This window comes from Oryzias melastigma, linkage group LG3 (assembly GCF_002922805.2).
Source record: "Oryzias melastigma strain HK-1 linkage group LG3, ASM292280v2, whole genome shotgun sequence".
NCBI lineage: Eukaryota > Metazoa > Chordata > Actinopteri > Beloniformes > Adrianichthyidae > Oryzias > Oryzias melastigma.
The window spans coordinates 19,013,426-19,029,760 of record NC_050514.1 but is presented as its reverse complement, the minus strand read 5'-3'; the positions used below and the strand labels follow the sequence as shown (position 1 = coordinate 19,029,760).

The 16,335-nt window shown below is 41.1% G+C and overlaps 4 protein-coding genes across 4 annotated transcripts in view; 1 reads left to right on the top strand and 3 right to left on the bottom strand.

The window, feature by feature from the left end:
• Window positions 1–433, bottom strand: part of ogfod1 (2-oxoglutarate and iron-dependent oxygenase domain containing 1) — a 6,046-nt gene extending 5,613 nt beyond the window's left edge. The window contains exon 1 of the mRNA XM_024296094.2: window positions 172–433. Coding sequence (XP_024151862.1) covers window positions 172–337 — 166 coding nt within the window. The 5' untranslated portion in view covers window positions 338–433. The remainder of the gene's footprint in view (window positions 1–171) is intronic.
• Window positions 434–1,250: 817 nt separating this feature from the next.
• Window positions 1,251–4,476, bottom strand: nudt21 (nudix hydrolase 21). The gene is made up of 7 exons (XM_024296305.2): window positions 4,185–4,476; window positions 3,453–3,653; window positions 3,311–3,374; window positions 3,137–3,226; window positions 2,309–2,384; window positions 2,080–2,194; window positions 1,251–1,864 (listed from the first exon to the last, which is right to left on the bottom strand). Exons 1-7 carry the CDS (start codon window positions 4,304–4,306, stop codon window positions 1,843–1,845), a joined length of 690 nt encoding a protein of 229 aa, XP_024152073.1. The 5' UTR covers window positions 4,307–4,476; the 3' UTR covers window positions 1,251–1,842.
• A 692-nt stretch (window positions 4,477–5,168) lies between these two features.
• LOC112160764 (mucin-5AC) lies at window positions 5,169–9,629 on the bottom strand. The gene is made up of 8 exons (XM_024295546.2): window positions 9,423–9,629; window positions 8,471–8,574; window positions 7,912–8,380; window positions 7,737–7,829; window positions 7,621–7,657; window positions 7,348–7,419; window positions 5,897–7,270; window positions 5,169–5,806 (listed from the first exon to the last, which is right to left on the bottom strand). Exons 1-8 carry the CDS (start codon window positions 9,519–9,521, stop codon window positions 5,535–5,537), a joined length of 2,520 nt encoding a protein of 839 aa, XP_024151314.1. The 5' UTR covers window positions 9,522–9,629; the 3' UTR covers window positions 5,169–5,534.
• A 2,417-nt stretch (window positions 9,630–12,046) lies between these two features.
• Window positions 12,047–16,335, top strand: part of LOC112160765 (transcriptional repressor CTCF) — a 6,661-nt gene continuing 2,372 nt past the window's right edge. Inside the window, exons 1-11 of the mRNA XM_024295547.2 lie at window positions 12,047–12,219; window positions 13,251–13,525; window positions 13,609–13,785; window positions 13,871–14,243; window positions 14,319–14,489; window positions 14,593–14,726; window positions 14,830–14,950; window positions 15,021–15,170; window positions 15,321–15,481; window positions 15,567–15,749; window positions 15,819–15,981. Of these exons, the coding sequence (XP_024151315.1) occupies window positions 13,301–13,525; window positions 13,609–13,785; window positions 13,871–14,243; window positions 14,319–14,489; window positions 14,593–14,726; window positions 14,830–14,950; window positions 15,021–15,170; window positions 15,321–15,481; window positions 15,567–15,749; window positions 15,819–15,981 (1,858 nt within the window). The 5' untranslated portion in view covers window positions 12,047–12,219; window positions 13,251–13,300. The remainder of the gene's footprint in view (window positions 12,220–13,250; window positions 13,526–13,608; window positions 13,786–13,870; window positions 14,244–14,318; window positions 14,490–14,592; window positions 14,727–14,829; window positions 14,951–15,020; window positions 15,171–15,320; window positions 15,482–15,566; window positions 15,750–15,818; window positions 15,982–16,335) is intronic.

The window sequence follows — 16,335 nt, the reverse complement described above, 5'->3', positions numbered from 1 at the left end:
GCTTTAAAAACTAAATATCTTATCTAAGGGATGTTCCAAAACTTTAAAGCTTCATTTGATGTCTCACTTAAACCTTGACTCTGTGAGGTGTAAAAATGATCATGTGTTCTATATTTGCTCGCTACATGTACAGATTTTCTTCATTGTTTTTTGTTGTGTTTTCATCCTGACCCTGGCTCCAGTGGGTCCCACAGCCCCACGCCTCCTTCACGGTCCTCTTCACGCTCTCGTCCTCCACATCTGGACAAAGTTTTGCTAGCTCTTCACAGTTCTTTTTCTTCTTCTTCTTTCTTTTATCGGTGTGATCAAGTTCATCTTGCGCTCGTTTGGAAGTCATGACAGGCCACCGGTGACAGAAACATAAGCTGGAAACTGGACTGTTAGCTGACTCGTGTGTAGCACGTCGCAGGAAAATGACGTAAGTGTTCGATTTTTTTTAAAAGGGTAAACCCCGAGTGCAGACTGTCAGGCAGGACTGCCAACATTACAAATATATATATAAAATTGCACAATATTGATGATATACTTTCACAGTCATTGTTTCATTGTGTTCACTGTAAACTTTCATCCAGATGTTTAACTACAATTTCTTTTGACAAATTCATAGCTAATGCAATGTGAATTGATGAAAAGAAAAGTCTAGATGTGACACATTCAACCAATTCTGGACAAACTAGACAGAGGTAGACTGTTGTGTTGGATTAATATTTAAGTTTAATTATTTTCAGACTGATCTTTTGTTTTTGTACCTAATCTCAAAATAAAGTTATAAAGCTAAAATGTTATTTGTTTCATGTTTAAGTAATATAAAATAGGAAAAATTGTCTTATCCCAGACTCCAAGGTTTTTTAACTAATAAAGAACAATGTTTGTTGCAATAAACCACAAGGTAAAATAAAAACTACTTTACAGAAGCAAAGGGAAATTAAAACAGAATTTGTTCATCAATTTTATTAGAGCCTTGAGAAGGAGTGTCTTTTTTTTTAGAAAATTCTTTGGTGCATTTTGCATCTTTAATTCTGACCAATTTCTTGCGTCAGTGCTGAATTATTATAACCTCAAATTCACTGCACAACTCATTACTTTTAATTAAAAAACAAATACATCTTGAGCAGCTTCATTCTATTTATAACTTTTTTTTAAATTTCACTAGTATTAAAATAACCCCTCCCTGCTAAAGAACATGCAAATTTTATCAGTTCAAAAGCATCTATACAAATGCTTAACACATACATCGGTAAAATAACTTCATCTTTAATAACATATGACCCATTAAGCCAAATTTTCCAAATTCCTTTTCCCCAAAAAAGCAAATTCAAAATCCTCCATGCATAACATAAGTATGGCACCCTCAACAAAAGTTAGAGAACTTCATATGAATAACCTAGGAATTCAAAGACCCCCCACACACACACACACACACACAAACACTGCTCTGTATCACTCACCAGCTCTTGTATAAAAACACACAAAAGACAGCTTTATTAAAAAGAACAGCATTGTTACAAGTTAAAACAACCTGAAATGCAATGTTGCAGTTTTTTAATCAAACATTAGCATTCCTGAAGTCAACATAAAATCCGATTCACACTGGGAAACATCTGCATACTACAAAAGGTTGCAGTCTCTAATTAAAAAAACAAAACAAACAGAAAGAAATATCAGAGTTTACATTTTCACTTTTCTTCTAACAAAAGTAGGAACACCCCTGTGGACTTTTATTATACCTGACATGACAAGTTGTATTTTTTTGTAAAAGTGGAGACAGAGGTGGAAATCTTTTTCATGACAGTATTTCTGGCTGCACTCACAGAGACAGACACTTCAGTTTTCTTTTCCAGCTTAGTTGTAGATAAAGTTGAACCTATAGGCAGAAAAACAGACTTTCTATCAAAAGAGGAAAAAACTTCAATTTTAACACAATGAGAACTGAAAAATGTCCTTTTAAATTCATATTTTTGTTTTTATTTAGCTCTAATTTCTGTGGTATTTCTGAAATAATCTTTATTTAGAGGACATTCTAATGCAGATCTATCACAACAATCTTAAAACTATGTGCAAAAAACAAGTAAAGTTTACCTGCTCAACAGCTGTGGTAGACTGGAAATGATGGGTCCATATCCAGGAGCGTTGTCATACAGCTCAAACAATGGTGCCGCCACCAGTTTATAGTTTTTAGGAACGGCAAACAGTGCTGTAAAAAATATGAGGAAAAAAAACTTCAAAACAGGGGAAAATTTTGTTGCTGCATGTCAAGTTTTTCTTTTTTCTTTCAAGCCTCAAATGCATAGTGGAAGTGTGTACAAACCTTTTTCCTGCAGCTGAACCAGGAATAGTTTTTTATGCTCTTTAGGTTTGGTGATGTGAGCTGGAATGTAGGGGTACTGAAACAGAAGGACAATGAATTATGTTTATGAGCATGCTGGCAAAAGTTGACTTGATTTATTTATTGAGTATTTTATAATTTTCTTTATTTTTTTGCTGTACAGTGTTCCTTCATCATGGTGGTTAGATGCTAAAAATAATATGTGATAGGTGAAATATGCGAAGTAGAATTATATTAAGGCTGTATACCTCTCACTACACACTTTCTACACTTTCCTCAGACATATTTTTACATTTTTCTGTTGTTTAAACTCTCAAAGTTCAAACCTTCATAGGAAAATTAAGTCCAGTTTTCTAGAATGAAAAAGATCTGCTTCCAAATGAAGATTTATGTCAATTTGGGAATATGCACACATTCTGTACAGGAGTCATGGCACAAAGGACAATGATTGACATGGTCTGCAGCCAATCAGGACACAGAACACAGTGCGTGTATAAAATTTAAATTAAAAAAATCATGCAAAATAGCACTGAAAAAATCTGCAAGACTGCAAAAAGTGAACTGCGATATAGCGAGGGGGACTACTGTACTTTAGTAAAATATCAAGGCAAAAGTAAACAGCGTAGAATATCGTCTTTTTGTGTACTTTAAATGGCTGTACAGGAATATTTACACACAAAGTAATATCATTAGCCCAGAGTAAAGACATGCTACTGGTCTTAAGAAGTTGATCTCTATCTGAAGCTACCACATTTTTTTCATTACTTTTAGATGCAACTATCACAATCAATATAACTCATTATCACCAACCTGTGGAGGCTCAAAATTGGGACGCCACCAGTTGCCAATACAGTCATCAATCACCCAGTCTTGCTTCACCCCGTCCTGTCGCCCGAGAATCTACCAATAAATCAGAATTTAATCTACAAAATCCACTCACACTTCAGAAACAACAAGTTAAAACTGCACTATGGCTTTATAGACCTCTGTCATCAGGCGTTTCAAACCCTCCACTTCATCCTCCCCGGGATTCAGCTCCCCACCCGGTCTGCAGCAGAGAAGCAAACTGTTAGGAAACTGTGCAGGAGGAACCCTCTCCATTGTCTGCTGCACCTTAACCACTCACAGCTTGAAGAAAGTTGTCCCCAGCTGCAGAAGCAACACATGAGGAAGCCTGTGTTCATGAACGATGAGAACGCCCTCCACTGTCCTGCGCATTCCCATTTTGTCAAACTCTTCTCGCATCCTCTGGAACCGGGCGGCCACAGACCCATCCTTCTCATACAAAGGTTCTTTGGTACCAAACGTGTAGTTCGTGAGAGGGTATCTGGAAAGAAAAGAAAAAAAAACATAGTTCTGAATTCAGTCTCAAACCTCAAAGCTTTGTTATATACAAGTATCATTGATGTGTACAAATGTTTTATCATATCAGGTTACAGATTAATGTATCAAATGTGTCAGGTCTTTTAAATTGTAAGCTCAGTTCATAGTAATTCCACCTAATTAACCCATAAGAACCCATGGTGACATCAGTGCAAAAGAAAAATGTCCGAAATGAGTTCTGTGATCCACTTGGTTTGTGATGCTTTCAACATCATTTTGATTTTTATATAGCTCAAAATCAAAAAGAAAATTTGCCTCATTGGGCTTCATGCAGGTAATTTTACAGATGCAGAATCAAATGTGCTGTTTCGAAAAGCAGATAGATTTCAAATGTGCTGTTTCGAAAAGCAGATAGATTTTCTTCCAAAAAAATGTTTACTTAAAAAAGCACCTTAAATGTCTGAATTTATTGTTATTTCAATTGTCAAATATATTATGTGTTTAAATAGTCGTGCTGTATTCTCAAGGAACTCACAGGTTGATGGTCCTCTCCAGAGTCAGGGGTTTAGCGGGCCCGCTGATGTATTTGTTCGCGAACTGGTCTCCACCGCGGCGCGGCCAGCCGGTGCTGGAGCGACTGGGCTGAACGACCGACATCTTTCTTTTAACTTGTTTTTTTGACAAAACAAAATTATGTAGATGTAAGCCCGGGGAGAGTCGGCTGATAGCAGAATTGTTCAACGAAAAGCTGCACAAACAACCCGAGTCTCCACTGCGCCGTGTCCACAATTGAACATGGGCTCTTCCGGGTAAAAGGAGTGGCGCTTTGATGGGATTTTAACTAGCGCCATCTGGCGGTGTGGATGATTTTAAAAAAGCATGACACGCTTAAGTCCTTGGGTTCAAAGCTGTATTTTAAAATAAAGCAAGCTTTTAAAAAAATCTATATAAAGTATAATACTGAGCTAAAGATTCACAAAACAAAAAAAGTACTAATAATGTTATCTCATCTGTCATTAAAACACCATCCTGCAGAGATGGAGAACACATGCTTAAGAATAAAGAGGATTGAGATTTGTTTTCAATTTCATTATTCAAATATACATATATTCAAATTTAAACATTTTCACAATGACTTTTAGTACTTTTTGTAAATTTTAGTTTACCCAAATTAAAAGCTGAATACGACATTTTTTATTATTTTTTATTTTTTTTAGTATTCCATTTTATTATTTTTTTATTTAATGAACAAAATTGGTCCATGAGAAAGGGCATGGAGAGGTTCCCTAAAATTAAAGCCTAGTTTTTTAAAGTATTTTTTTTAATTAACTGTAAAATATCCCAATTATTTTCACAATTAATAGTTGTGTGTATTTCTTATTTCAACAAAACGCTTCCAATTTAGCACAAATGTTGCAGCAAATGGTCTCTTTTTGGGGCCTGTCTGTACAACTTGCTGCACAAAAGCATAAAAATCACTGAAAACACGCCATCACACAAAAAAAGCAACAGGACCAAGTTTTTGAACTGAATATTCCATTTAATAGTCATAATTATGTCTCTTTTTATGTATTGTAAACATGGCATATTTTACCACAGTATTTTTCTTATGGTACATAAACATACGTGCAATCCAAAATTTCCAACATAAAGTCTTCAACGTAATTTAAATAAAAAGGACAAAGACACTGCTGGATTTGTTGATTACATCACACCCAGGGGATCTCATTTCTTTGGTCCAATGGCTCACCCTTAGTGGTGTGCTGCTGTGATGTTGTGGTCCCTGTAGGAAGTGCCATGGATCATCCCCAAAGCCTGTCATTGCAGGCTCTTTTGCCCGTCACAGTAGCTGGATCTGTGTAACTGCAGCTTTTTCATTCAACGGTCACTTACTACTTTCTGATGTAGCTTCCTCTTGTATTTGAGCCTCTGCAACGGCTTCATCCCTGCTTTGTTCACTTTCTTTACCTGCTATAATCAGAGTGTCATCTTCAGCTTTCACACTTTCTCCCTGCTTTTCCGTTCCTGTCATGTCATCATTGTCAAACACAAGTTTGTCCTTGACATTTTCATCTTCTTTGTCATTATCAGGGGTTTCTTCACTCCCATAAACTTCATCTAACTTGTTCATTTGGATCATTTCCTCATCTGTATCTCCTAAAGAGAAACAAACAACAACAAAAACTGTTACTAAACCACACATTAGCTCACATCAGACTCAAATCAAGAAAAAAAAAAAAAACTCACCTTTTTCTGTAAGTTTTTCTGCTTCTTCTACATCAGGTCTTTCCTCTTCTGACGTTTTTACATTCTCATCTTGGCCTGGACTATCATCAGGTGGCGCAGAGCCGACCAAATCATCAGACGTGGCACTTGAGTTATCAGCAGGGAGCAGGCCAGACACAGGTGGTGAGAGGGTAGTGCTAACACTGTTGGAGATGTCTAAGCCATTTGTGCAGGAAAAACTAACAGCAGCAGTCACTGAACTACAAGTGAAGGTGTTTTCTGTCTCGTTTGAACAGGTGGCGGTGGTGGTTGTGGACGTGGCGTCTTTTGGCTTGGTTTCATTAGATGAAGTTGAGGTAATGGAGATGGCGGTGGAAGTAACTGTTACTGCTGTGGACAAAGAGTTCACTTCACTGCTGGATGCTGAGCTGATGGCTTCGTTGGGGGCTGGATGGGAAGAGGAGGGGGATGGAGGGACAGGGGGGACAACTGTGGAAGATGTGGCAACAGGGATTTCACCCGAAACTGCTACTGTACTAGATTCACTTGAGTTCGGAAGAGATTGAGTCACTTCAGGAATTGATGAAAGTAAGCTTACATGGCTACTGGAGCCAAATGACGATGGATCGTCACCAGCTGCTGTACCTGAGCCGGTGATGGCTGACAAGCTTGATGGCACATCTGATATGGCTGTGCATGAAGAGGAGGCTGCGGTGAGGACACTTATGCCACTCTCAACAGCTGGGGTGGAGTCAACTGAGAGAGCACCATTTGGCTTCTGCAAAGTGGACTCAGTCAACAGATTTGTGGATGTTGTGGAAACTGAGCTTTGATCACTGGGGGCAGAAACTGTTTCTGGGGTGGTAGCAGATAGGCTAGTTACTGGTGTAGTGGAAGTTACGGGGAGGCTTGGGGTGGTGGACTCTGAAGAGGTGGAAGGAACGGAGATAGTGCTTGGAGGCTCAGTTGTTATAGTAGTGCTTTTAGGTGATGTGGGTGGCTCAGTGGAAGAATCGCCAGTTTTGTGGACAGATATTTTGCTTTCAAGTGGTGTACTGCTTGTGGGTGTTTCTGAGCGAGTGCATACATCTGTATCAGCAGGAGTTACGGTACTCGAAGGAGAAACTGTAACACAGGCTGAGTCAGAGACGGAGTTTGAGATTGTCGGTGGAGAAGGAGCAGTGGCGTCGGTGAGAGCGGGGGGAGCTGAAGCTGGACTGAGTGTAGCCGACGTGTTAGACTCTGCTTCCTGTATCTGGGTTAGCTCGTTCTCAGGTGTGTTACGACCGGATGTTGCAGGGGGCAGACCTGGTTTGACAACTGGTTTTGGGGGAAGAGCGGGCTTCCCAGCTGCCTCATGCGCGGACACACTCGTCCGAATTTGATGCCTTGTGTCTAAAGGCAAAAAAAAAAACAAAAAATTAAATGTAGTTTTGCACAAGGATACATCTGTGAAATCAGATGTGTTTTACCTGAAGAGGCAGACATTGTTCGTGGTTTTGACAAAGTGGGAGGAGGTTCAGGTTTACTGTCAATGATGGTACCTAAAGCACAAAAAAATATATTATCTGAGCTTTCTGGAGGAATTAAGCCCCTGTTTTGACCCATTCACTGTATATATAGACAATCTCTTGATTTTTTTTTATCCCAGTGACTGACAATGATCTTTCTTAATACCATATTCAATGCAAGGCATTCAAAATAAAAGCCAAGAAGAGTTTATTTAAACTTTAAAAAGCTTTTACCTTCAGACTCAGCCTTTTTCATTTCTCCCTCTTGATTCTACAAGAATTAACAGAAAATAATGACTTTTCTTTCATTAAAAATCATGCTTAAATTCCCTAAATATGCATGCACTCACCTGTGTTTCTGCAGGCTGGGGTTTGGAAACTCCAATACGCTGAAGCATGAGATGCAGTTTCTGCTCAAAACTATGTTGGCCTTCAAACTGTTTCTGAAATCAACAAAAGCCCTTCTTTTACAACTCGCATGCGCCTATAACTGCAAAGCAGATTAAGCTCTGAACATACACTCACCTTTGCTGTGTTTTTGGCATTGGCAGTCCCTGTTGCTGCTGATCCAGAGAGCAAAATGAGCGACTGGGATTTCCCCTCTCTGAGAGCTCGGCGAGGAGGCACCACCTCACTCCTCAGAGATGCATCATCAGTAACAGGTGTCTCCTGAACAACTGGCTCTCCAGTAACTGCACCGGGATGTTCCTTTGCTTTCTCCTTTTCATTTTCCTTTGCTTGCTCCTTCACGCGATCCTTATCTTTGTCTTTTTCAGACCTGGTAACCTCCCTGAGTGGACGGATGAGATCAGCGATGGAGGTCTTTTTGGTACGTCCCTCCTGGCTCGTCTCTGATTTCAAGCCTCGCCTCTTCTTGAGGGTAAAGAAATCTCCGAGCTTCCTCTTGAGTGTTTTTGTTGGTGCTGGACAAGGGATAGAGCTGGCTGGAGCCACTTCTTCTTGTACTACAGTCAGCTCTTCATCTGGTTTGTTCCTATAAGCAAATACACTCATCACTCTAAGTTCTCTTGTATGGTCTGATTCGATCAAATAAATCAGACTAATCTGACAGTTGCATACTCACAGAATATCAGTGGGGAGTACTCGCTTTGTAAAAAACTCCTCAACTCCTTCATCCACTCGCCCCATGTGCTCCAGGACTTCATTTTCACTCTCGATTATTGTTTCCTAATGATAATGGTGATACACACAAAAAAATAGACAACAAACACCAGAGAACAGATGAATAACTCACATCTTATGAGACTTTACATAACAATCATCTCAGAAAACCCACTCTGGCAATACAATTTCATCCTTGGTTTAATTGCCTTCCCATCTGTGCCACGAAACAGTCCCTTGGGGTGTCATTTGCTCAGGAACATATATTGTAGGGGGGTTGTATCTGGATTTAACGCGCAGAATATGACCGTGATAACTTATTTTGTCAATAAACGTAACATGATATCACAAAGTTGGTTTATGCTGATCACATCAACATATCTGCCCACAAGTACAGATGAAAGCCAAGAGGTTGGCAGCAAAATATAATTTTAACAGAAGTCGTGTTACATGATATGCTGTCGTGGGAATTGTTTGAATTTTGTTTCCAAGGGAGGGACTGTGCGTCTACAGCCTAAAAGCTCTGTCGGAACACAATCAGCTCAGTAGAAAATAGGTGATCAAACAGTCTACAATTTGACCAAAAAAATGGCATTACAATGTCATTACCTTTTGCTTACAGAGAACCAGAAGAGACTTGCTCTCGATAAAGTAATTATGCTCACACACGCGCAGAAAGGAAATGAATTCTTCAAAGAGCCAGTAACCGGTACAATGAAACTGCTTCATTCAAACAGGGACCAGGCTTCTTTTGCAGCACTCCCCCTCCATCCTTCCCTTCCCCCTGCCGCTCCCCTCTATACTCTATTACATCTCTCCTCTCTCCCTCCCTTCCATTTCCCTTCTTCTCACACAGACACCCTTTGCCACACACTCCATTTTCACCAAACCCCTCTGATGGTCCTGCACAGTACCTGTGGTCTGCATGGGCGATAGTTCAGTTTTTGTCGGTGGGGTCTCGGTCTGCTCTGGGTGTAGTGCCTGAGAGCTGGTCCGCCCAATGGCAGCTCCATTGGGGAGACACGGCACGCTGTTGCCGTGGAGCTGTGTTGCCGTGGCTCTGTTGCTGAGGCACCGTTGCTAAGAGCACCAGCAATATGTAATGCCTCCACTGAGGTGGGAGGGGCCAGGCTGGCTAGACTGACAGATCTGACAACAGAACCTCGCCTTTCTCTGGCCCCCCTCCCCTCAATGAGAAGAAAACCAGGAGAAAAAAATGGTGACAGATTAAGAAGAGGCTCATAGAGAAGAACAAAGTCCCCATACACTGATGTTTCTTTCATTCATGCATCCTCGCTCTCATCAGCACAACACCCTATCATATTACAATAAAGCATACTTGCATGCACATGCTGTTCAATTGGTTATGTAAGAAATTAATAATTTATTTTTAATGCGGAAAAGATGGTCTGATCTTGTAATTGACAGGTTGACCTGGTGCATCCTTTTATTACTGAGATCACAAACATACAGTCCACTCTTGTGAATTTTAAGATAACCTTTTGACACTCCTGAAAAAAAATAAATGAAGGAGGATTTTGATAAGCTCTGTGACTTTACCCAAATTATGCAATTTAGGACTATTTCTACTGGTGTTAGAATTTCAGGCATAGGAATTACAGTGCTGATTCATAAAGACGTGTCTGTCTGGATTTTGTTGTGTGGTTGGATATTTGACATTCAAACCAGATTCAGCGTCTACACAGAGATAACATTTCTCCATGCTGCTTTCAGGAAAATTTACATACATCAGGGTAAAGTCACAATGACCATTTCTTTTCACAGTATGCACCTCTCATCCAAGAATTGTTTCTTTGTGAAATTCCAGTGCTTCCAGTTCACATACAAAGTTATTATTGGAGCTGGTGTGTGTGTGTCCAGTCCTGATGCAGACACTCTGTCAGTAAAAGTTGCGTTGCCAAGTTCTTCAGTCACTGATGTGACAAGTGATGAGAGTGCTTAAAAGTCTTTGTGCACCTGTCTTGCCACCTCCATCTCAGGCTGCAATAGCCTGAACTGTTAAAGCTCCTCTTTGAGAATCTTCACATTTTACTATGTTTAGCAGAAGCTTTTATTTAAGCAAATTTAGATATTTTACAGCAATTATAGCATAGAGAGTTTCCTGGACATGGACATGGTGATTTATAAAAACTGGGATTTCAACACTTAAAGATTGGCATTGAAATCATTAGAAGTTATTTAATAAAAAAAATAATTGTGACTTTATAGTCCCACTCTGATCATCTTTTGATGAATTGTAAAAGCATTCCCATTAATCTTTTAATCATGATTATGCCGTATTTAGCCAAAATTTAAAAAATTGTCTTTCTACCCAGCAAACATTTCAATGTGGGCCCCATATGGTTTACCTTTGGGCTAAACTCGTGGGCCCCCAGGTGTGTTTGTCCATGGGTTCAGTAATGGCCCCACCTGTGTTTGCCCACACTGGCTTCTGTGGGCTCTCACTAGTCTGGCTCACTGGGCAGCGGAGCTCACTATAATGCTACGCTATTAACCAGGCAGCTTGTTAGCTCGCTATGCTTTCCACCGTTATCGTGGGGACCCAAAACACTAAATCCCCACCTAAGACAGTATGAGCAAATACAGATAGACAATTTTTCTAGAATTGAGGACATAGTGTCTGCAGAGCAGCAGATCTTCATTAGAAATTTGCCTTTGAATTATGGGCGTGACTGCTGGTGCAGAGTAAGCTCACTCTCCCCCACTTCCCGTCACCCATCTGTTTACCCTCTCTCCAACTAGCTTACAGCCCCTCTCAACCCAAACTTAACATTAGTGGTGCACCAAAAATGGCAAGCAATAATGGTGCGATCAGCCGTACTGTTTTGATCCCAGTTCATACAGAAAAAACGAAGAGACATCTATCGTTTTGTCTGCAAGTCGACACAATGGAACAAAGAGGAGCAGGAAGCTATTGGCCTGCTGCCCCATAGATTTTAAGAAGCAACTACAAGTTTTTTTTCAAAAGGCATTTTGAATGCAATTGAAAAACAATTTGAATAAAGAAATACTAAAAAACACAATTTATATTTAAGTCTTTTAAATGATGTCCTCCATTATGAGAAAATAAAACACCAAAAGCACAATTTCATTGGAATGGGTCTTTAAACTATATGTATGATTAGTCACTGAGCTGATGTATAAACACATTGCGATATGGTTCAAATAACAACTATAACAATAGTTTTTAGCATTTTCTCAAATATTTTCCCTGCAAAAACTATTATTTAACCAAAAAAACCTAAAGTACCCCTGGAACCTGGTGCTAAAGAACGGTCTTACTGCCCTCGTGGTCCTCTTTAATTTATTGTATATCAATATAGTGATTTAGTAATATCCGTCTACTAAAACATGAAAAAGTTGAACTGCAGTGTTAAAAGGCCGACGGATTAGTTTTACTGCTCTGTTGTTGATTTTCGTCGTTTTTACCCGCCCACTTCCCCCCTCAATTCAAATCTGGCGCCATCAACCCACAGAGAGACCACGCCCCTTTACGTTCCGGAGGGCTTTTTGCGCGCAGCCGCGTTAGTTCTTCAAGGCCGCCATTTTATGTTAGGCCTGCTCTCCCAGAGCGGGAGAAAACTGTTCGCTGAGCCCGGAGCTCCAACGACGGTCCCCTGCAAGGCCGAACGAAGCAACCGCAGCAGTCCATCTCCAAAGTCAATCGACGGGCTAAGGAAGCAATAAGAAGTGAGTTAACCGTACGTTTTGCCCTTAGATCGAGGGAGGTTTTTGTAGGAGCCGTCCCCGGCCTCTAGGTGTCACGGTAGGGCTTACCGAGCTGGCGGCTGGCGGGGGGGTGTTTGTCTCCCTCTATCGTTGTTCAAAATGCACTAAATTTGTCCGTAAATTGTAACCCCTTGTCACATGCGAATATTTTGATGCCTTTTGGCGGAGATACGGATGTTTTTCCACACAGGATGGCTCAATGTACTTGTGATTCTGTTTTTAGTTTGTTCGGGCCTGTCGTCCATCTTATCGTACCCTTTGTTTCCTGTTTTCAGGCGTACTCGCGCTTTCCTTTTAACCACTGGGAAGTCTTTTGAGTAGTTTGCCTCGTTCAAGGTGCAAGTTTGTCTTCTTTTAGAAATACATTTTCTGTCAACTAGCAACAACCAAAATTATAGAAAGTATTTTAAAAGAAGCGATGGAGGATTTTAAAACAGTGGCCAACCAAGTGAATATTAGCAATCCCCCATTAGCGTTGAGCCAAAACGGGAACCGACTACTTGAAAGTCCTCCTGTGCTAAACCGAATCTTTACTTATACAATATTCGACACTATAATGCTATTCTTCCGCCCTTTCTTGTCGTTCATTTCACTATTTAACTTATTTATTTAAAGTTTCGTTGTTTCCTTCTTTTTTAACCTATATATGGCAAAAGTTAGTATTGCCCAGGCCTTGTGCCTCTTTTAAACCATCGTGGCCTGGTTCTTGGATCTGTTGGGGGTGTTTCTTGTTTTGGGGGGGCATGGGGGGTGCTTACATTTATTCATAACTTCCTGTTGACTTTTTTAATAGAAAAAAAAAACAGAAATCGATTGTTAAAAATTGAGTAAACACAGATAGAGTTGCAATTTTTAGTTTCACAACACGTCTAGACACTCTTGGATATATTGACATGTCTAAAGGAGTTAGTCTTGACTAAAAGTAAACTGTGCTTTCAAACTGATTGTCTGAAGATGTGAGTTTCCCTTAACTTTGTGTGTTTTTTCTTTAGAGTGTTGGTTGGTTGGTTGGACCATTGCTTTGGAGGGCGAGGTTGTTTCCATGGAGACCGGCCAAGTCGCTGCCCTGGCCTCCGATGGAAAAGTCCTGCCGGAGGGCGGAGAGGCCCTAATACAAACTAGCCAGGGGGAGGTGGCCGCTAATATGGAAATGATGGTGATGGACGCTCTGGATCCAGCTCTGCTGCAAATGAAAACGGAGGTCCTGGAGGGGGGCGGCACGGTCACCGTCACTGGTGGAGATGAGGGGCAGATCATCACTCTCCAAGTATGAACAGACTGTCTCCGTACGGTTATATTGTTGGTTGTGAATGATTTCAAATGTGGTTATTTTGTTTTTACTTGTTGCAGGTGGTGAACATGGAAGAGCAAGCTGGAGCTGCATTAGGTCTGGGTCAGTTACAGCTAGTGCAGGTCCCAGTCACCGCAACTACTGTAGAGGGGCTTCAGGCTACTTACGTAGAGGCATCTGGTGCCAACAAAGATGCCGTTATTTGTCACACTCTTCCTCTACCTGAGGGATTTCAGGTGAGGAACTGAATGTGTTGCTCAAACTATTCTGATAAGGATTTTTTTTACCCAACAAAACTACATTTTTTCTCTTCCTTTTAAGGTTGTAAAAGTGGGTGCTAATGGAGAAGTGGAGACTGTGGAGCAAGAGGAGCTCCAGGCTGCTCAAGATGAGCTCCAAGGGCCAGAGGGAGATGAAGTAGAGGAAGATGAAGAAGCAGCAGAAATTGTAACGTCAGTGCCTCAAGATGACCCAGACTGGACTAAAGACCCAGAGTACCAACCCATCACGGCCATCCGCAAAGGCAAGAAGGGAAAGAAGAGCCGCCTGCGTTACGCAGAGGGCGACCGGGACATGGATGTTTCTGTGTATGACTTTGAAGAGGAGCAGCAGGAGGGCCTGCTGTCAGAGGTCAACGCAGAGAAAGTTGTGGGCAACATGAAGCCTCCAAAGCCCACAAAAATCAAGAAAAAAGGTGGGTTCACTGGAAAACTGATTTTTAAAGAACACATCAATTATTAACATTATTGATCAAATGTCTTCTGTTTAGGTGTCAAGAAGACTTTTCAATGCGAGCTTTGCAGCTACACATGTCCAAGGCGCTCCAACCTGGATCGGCACATGAAGAGCCACACAGATGAAAGGCCACACAAATGTCACCTGTGTGGAAGAGCCTTCAGAACAGTCACTCTGTTGAGAAACCACCTCAACACACACACAGGTAAAACTAAGATTATGATTTTAACAACAAAACTTTAAAGTTTTTTTGTTGTTGTTGGAGTGGCCAAAAGGATGAAATTTCTCTCCTTTCTGCTCCTCCTAAGGCACTCGGCCTCACAAATGTACAGACTGTGACATGGCGTTTGTGACCAGTGGCGAGTTGGTGCGCCATCGCCGTTACAAGCACACACACGAGAAGCCTTTCAAATGTTCAATGTGTGACTACTCTAGTGTGGAAGTAAGTAATAAAACAGCGACATCTTTATTCCTTTTGTGTAAAATGTAAGAATATTTTAGAAGTATCTGCCTTGTTTTCATTGGTTTTTAAAATATTTTCATAGGTGAGCAAGTTGAAAAGACATATCCGCTCTCATACTGGCGAGCGTCCCTTCCAGTGCAGCCTGTGCAGCTACGCCAGCAGAGACACCTATAAGCTGAAGCGGCATATGAGAACACATTCAGGTACAAAATCGTCGCTCTTTTGTTTGGTCGTTTGAAAGGCACCACAGACTTATTGTCTTCCATGTTGCAGGCGAGAAGCCGTACGAGTGCTACATCTGCCACGCTCGGTTCACACAGAGCGGCACCATGAAGATGCACATTCTGCAGAAACACACAGAGAACGTGGCCAAGTACCACTGCCCACACTGCGATACTGTCATCGCACGCAAAAGTGACCTTGGTGAGTCCTTCAGAGACTTTGACTTCAAGACAATTTAAGGAATAGATCGAGAGGTCATTGCAGACGTTCTCAATCAAGTGGCTCAAAGGCTTAAATTTCAGCTAAAATGTAAGTAGTTTGATCAGTTTTTGTGTTCTGATTTCATTTCAGGTGTCCACTTGCGAAAGCAGCACTCGTTCATTGAGACTGGGAAAAAATGCCGTTACTGCGACGCTGTGTTTCACGAGCGCTACGCACTCATCCAGCACCAGAAGACGCACAAAAACGAGAAGCGTTTTAAGTGTGATCAGTGTGACTACTGCTGCCGGCAGGTTGGTGCTTCAATCGAAGAATCTTCTGCACATCTTTTTAGAATGATTAACAGTGTTTGAACTGCTTTGGTTTTTCATCCTATAGGAGCGTCACATGATCATGCACAAGCGTACGCACACTGGGGAGAAGCCGTTCGCCTGCGGCCAGTGTGAGAAAACCTTCAGGCAGAAACAGCTGCTGGACATGCACTTCAAGCGCTACCACGATCCAAACTTCGTTCCCACCGCTTTTGTCTGCACCAAATGCCGCAAGACGTTCACCCGCAGGGTGGGTTGAGCTTTGATGCACGTTATGCAGTTGTTGAACATTGTGTCACTTAAAATGACGTTTGCACAGAACACTATGCTGCGTCACGCTGAGGGCTGCACAGGTGAGGCCTCCGGAGATGAAAATGGAGCTCCTACACCCAAAAAAGGGCGTCGTGGCAGGAAGAGGAGAATGCAGGCCAGGAGGGATGATGATGATGACGATGACGACGATGAGGATGATGACAACACAGGTACTTTTGTGGTTGTGATAGATATACAATAGTGTATCTTTCCCTCAAATGATTCCATATGCATCTCGATGCATTGCCACAAACTTGTGATTGGATATCTTTTGTTTGCATCACATTTATACAAAGTCAAAGACAGTAAAGAGCATAACAGGAAGAGAAAGTTTGCCAGAAAACGATTATTTACCTCCTGAATGATTTTATACATTTTAACCAACACAATCTAGTTTAAAACTGTAGTGTTGAACCAATACTGCTGTTATTCTCAGTACTACATCGATCTATATTCAAGTTTTTGATATAGCTATTCTTTACATCTCATTATATAGTTAATTGTGTTTACTAAGTTCTGGTTCC

Excerpts from the sequence above, each read along its gene's own strand:
- nudt21 (XM_024296305.2), bottom strand. The coding sequence starts at position 4,306 with ATGTCGGTCGTTCAGCCCAGTCGCTCCAGCACCGGCTGGCCGCGCCGC. Across the intron at positions 3,375-3,452 it reads GGGACAACTTTCTTCAAGCT|ACCGGGTGGGGAGCTGAATC; the intron begins GTGAGTGGTTAA and ends TCTCTGCTGCAG. Across the intron at positions 2,385-3,136 it reads CCAATTTTGAGCCTCCACAG|TACCCCTACATTCCAGCTCA; the intron begins GTTGGTGATAAT and ends CTTCTGTTTCAG.
- LOC112160764 (XM_024295546.2), bottom strand. The coding sequence starts at position 9,521 with ATGGAGCTGCCATTGGGCGGACCAGCTCTCAGGCACTACACCCAGAGC. Across the intron at positions 7,658-7,736 it reads CCCAGCCTGCAGAAACACAG|AATCAAGAGGGAGAAATGAA; the intron begins GTGAGTGCATGC and ends TAATTCTTGTAG. Across the intron at positions 5,807-5,896 it reads AGAAAAACTTACAGAAAAAG|GAGATACAGATGAGGAAATG; the intron begins GTGAGTTTTTTT and ends GTTTCTCTTTAG.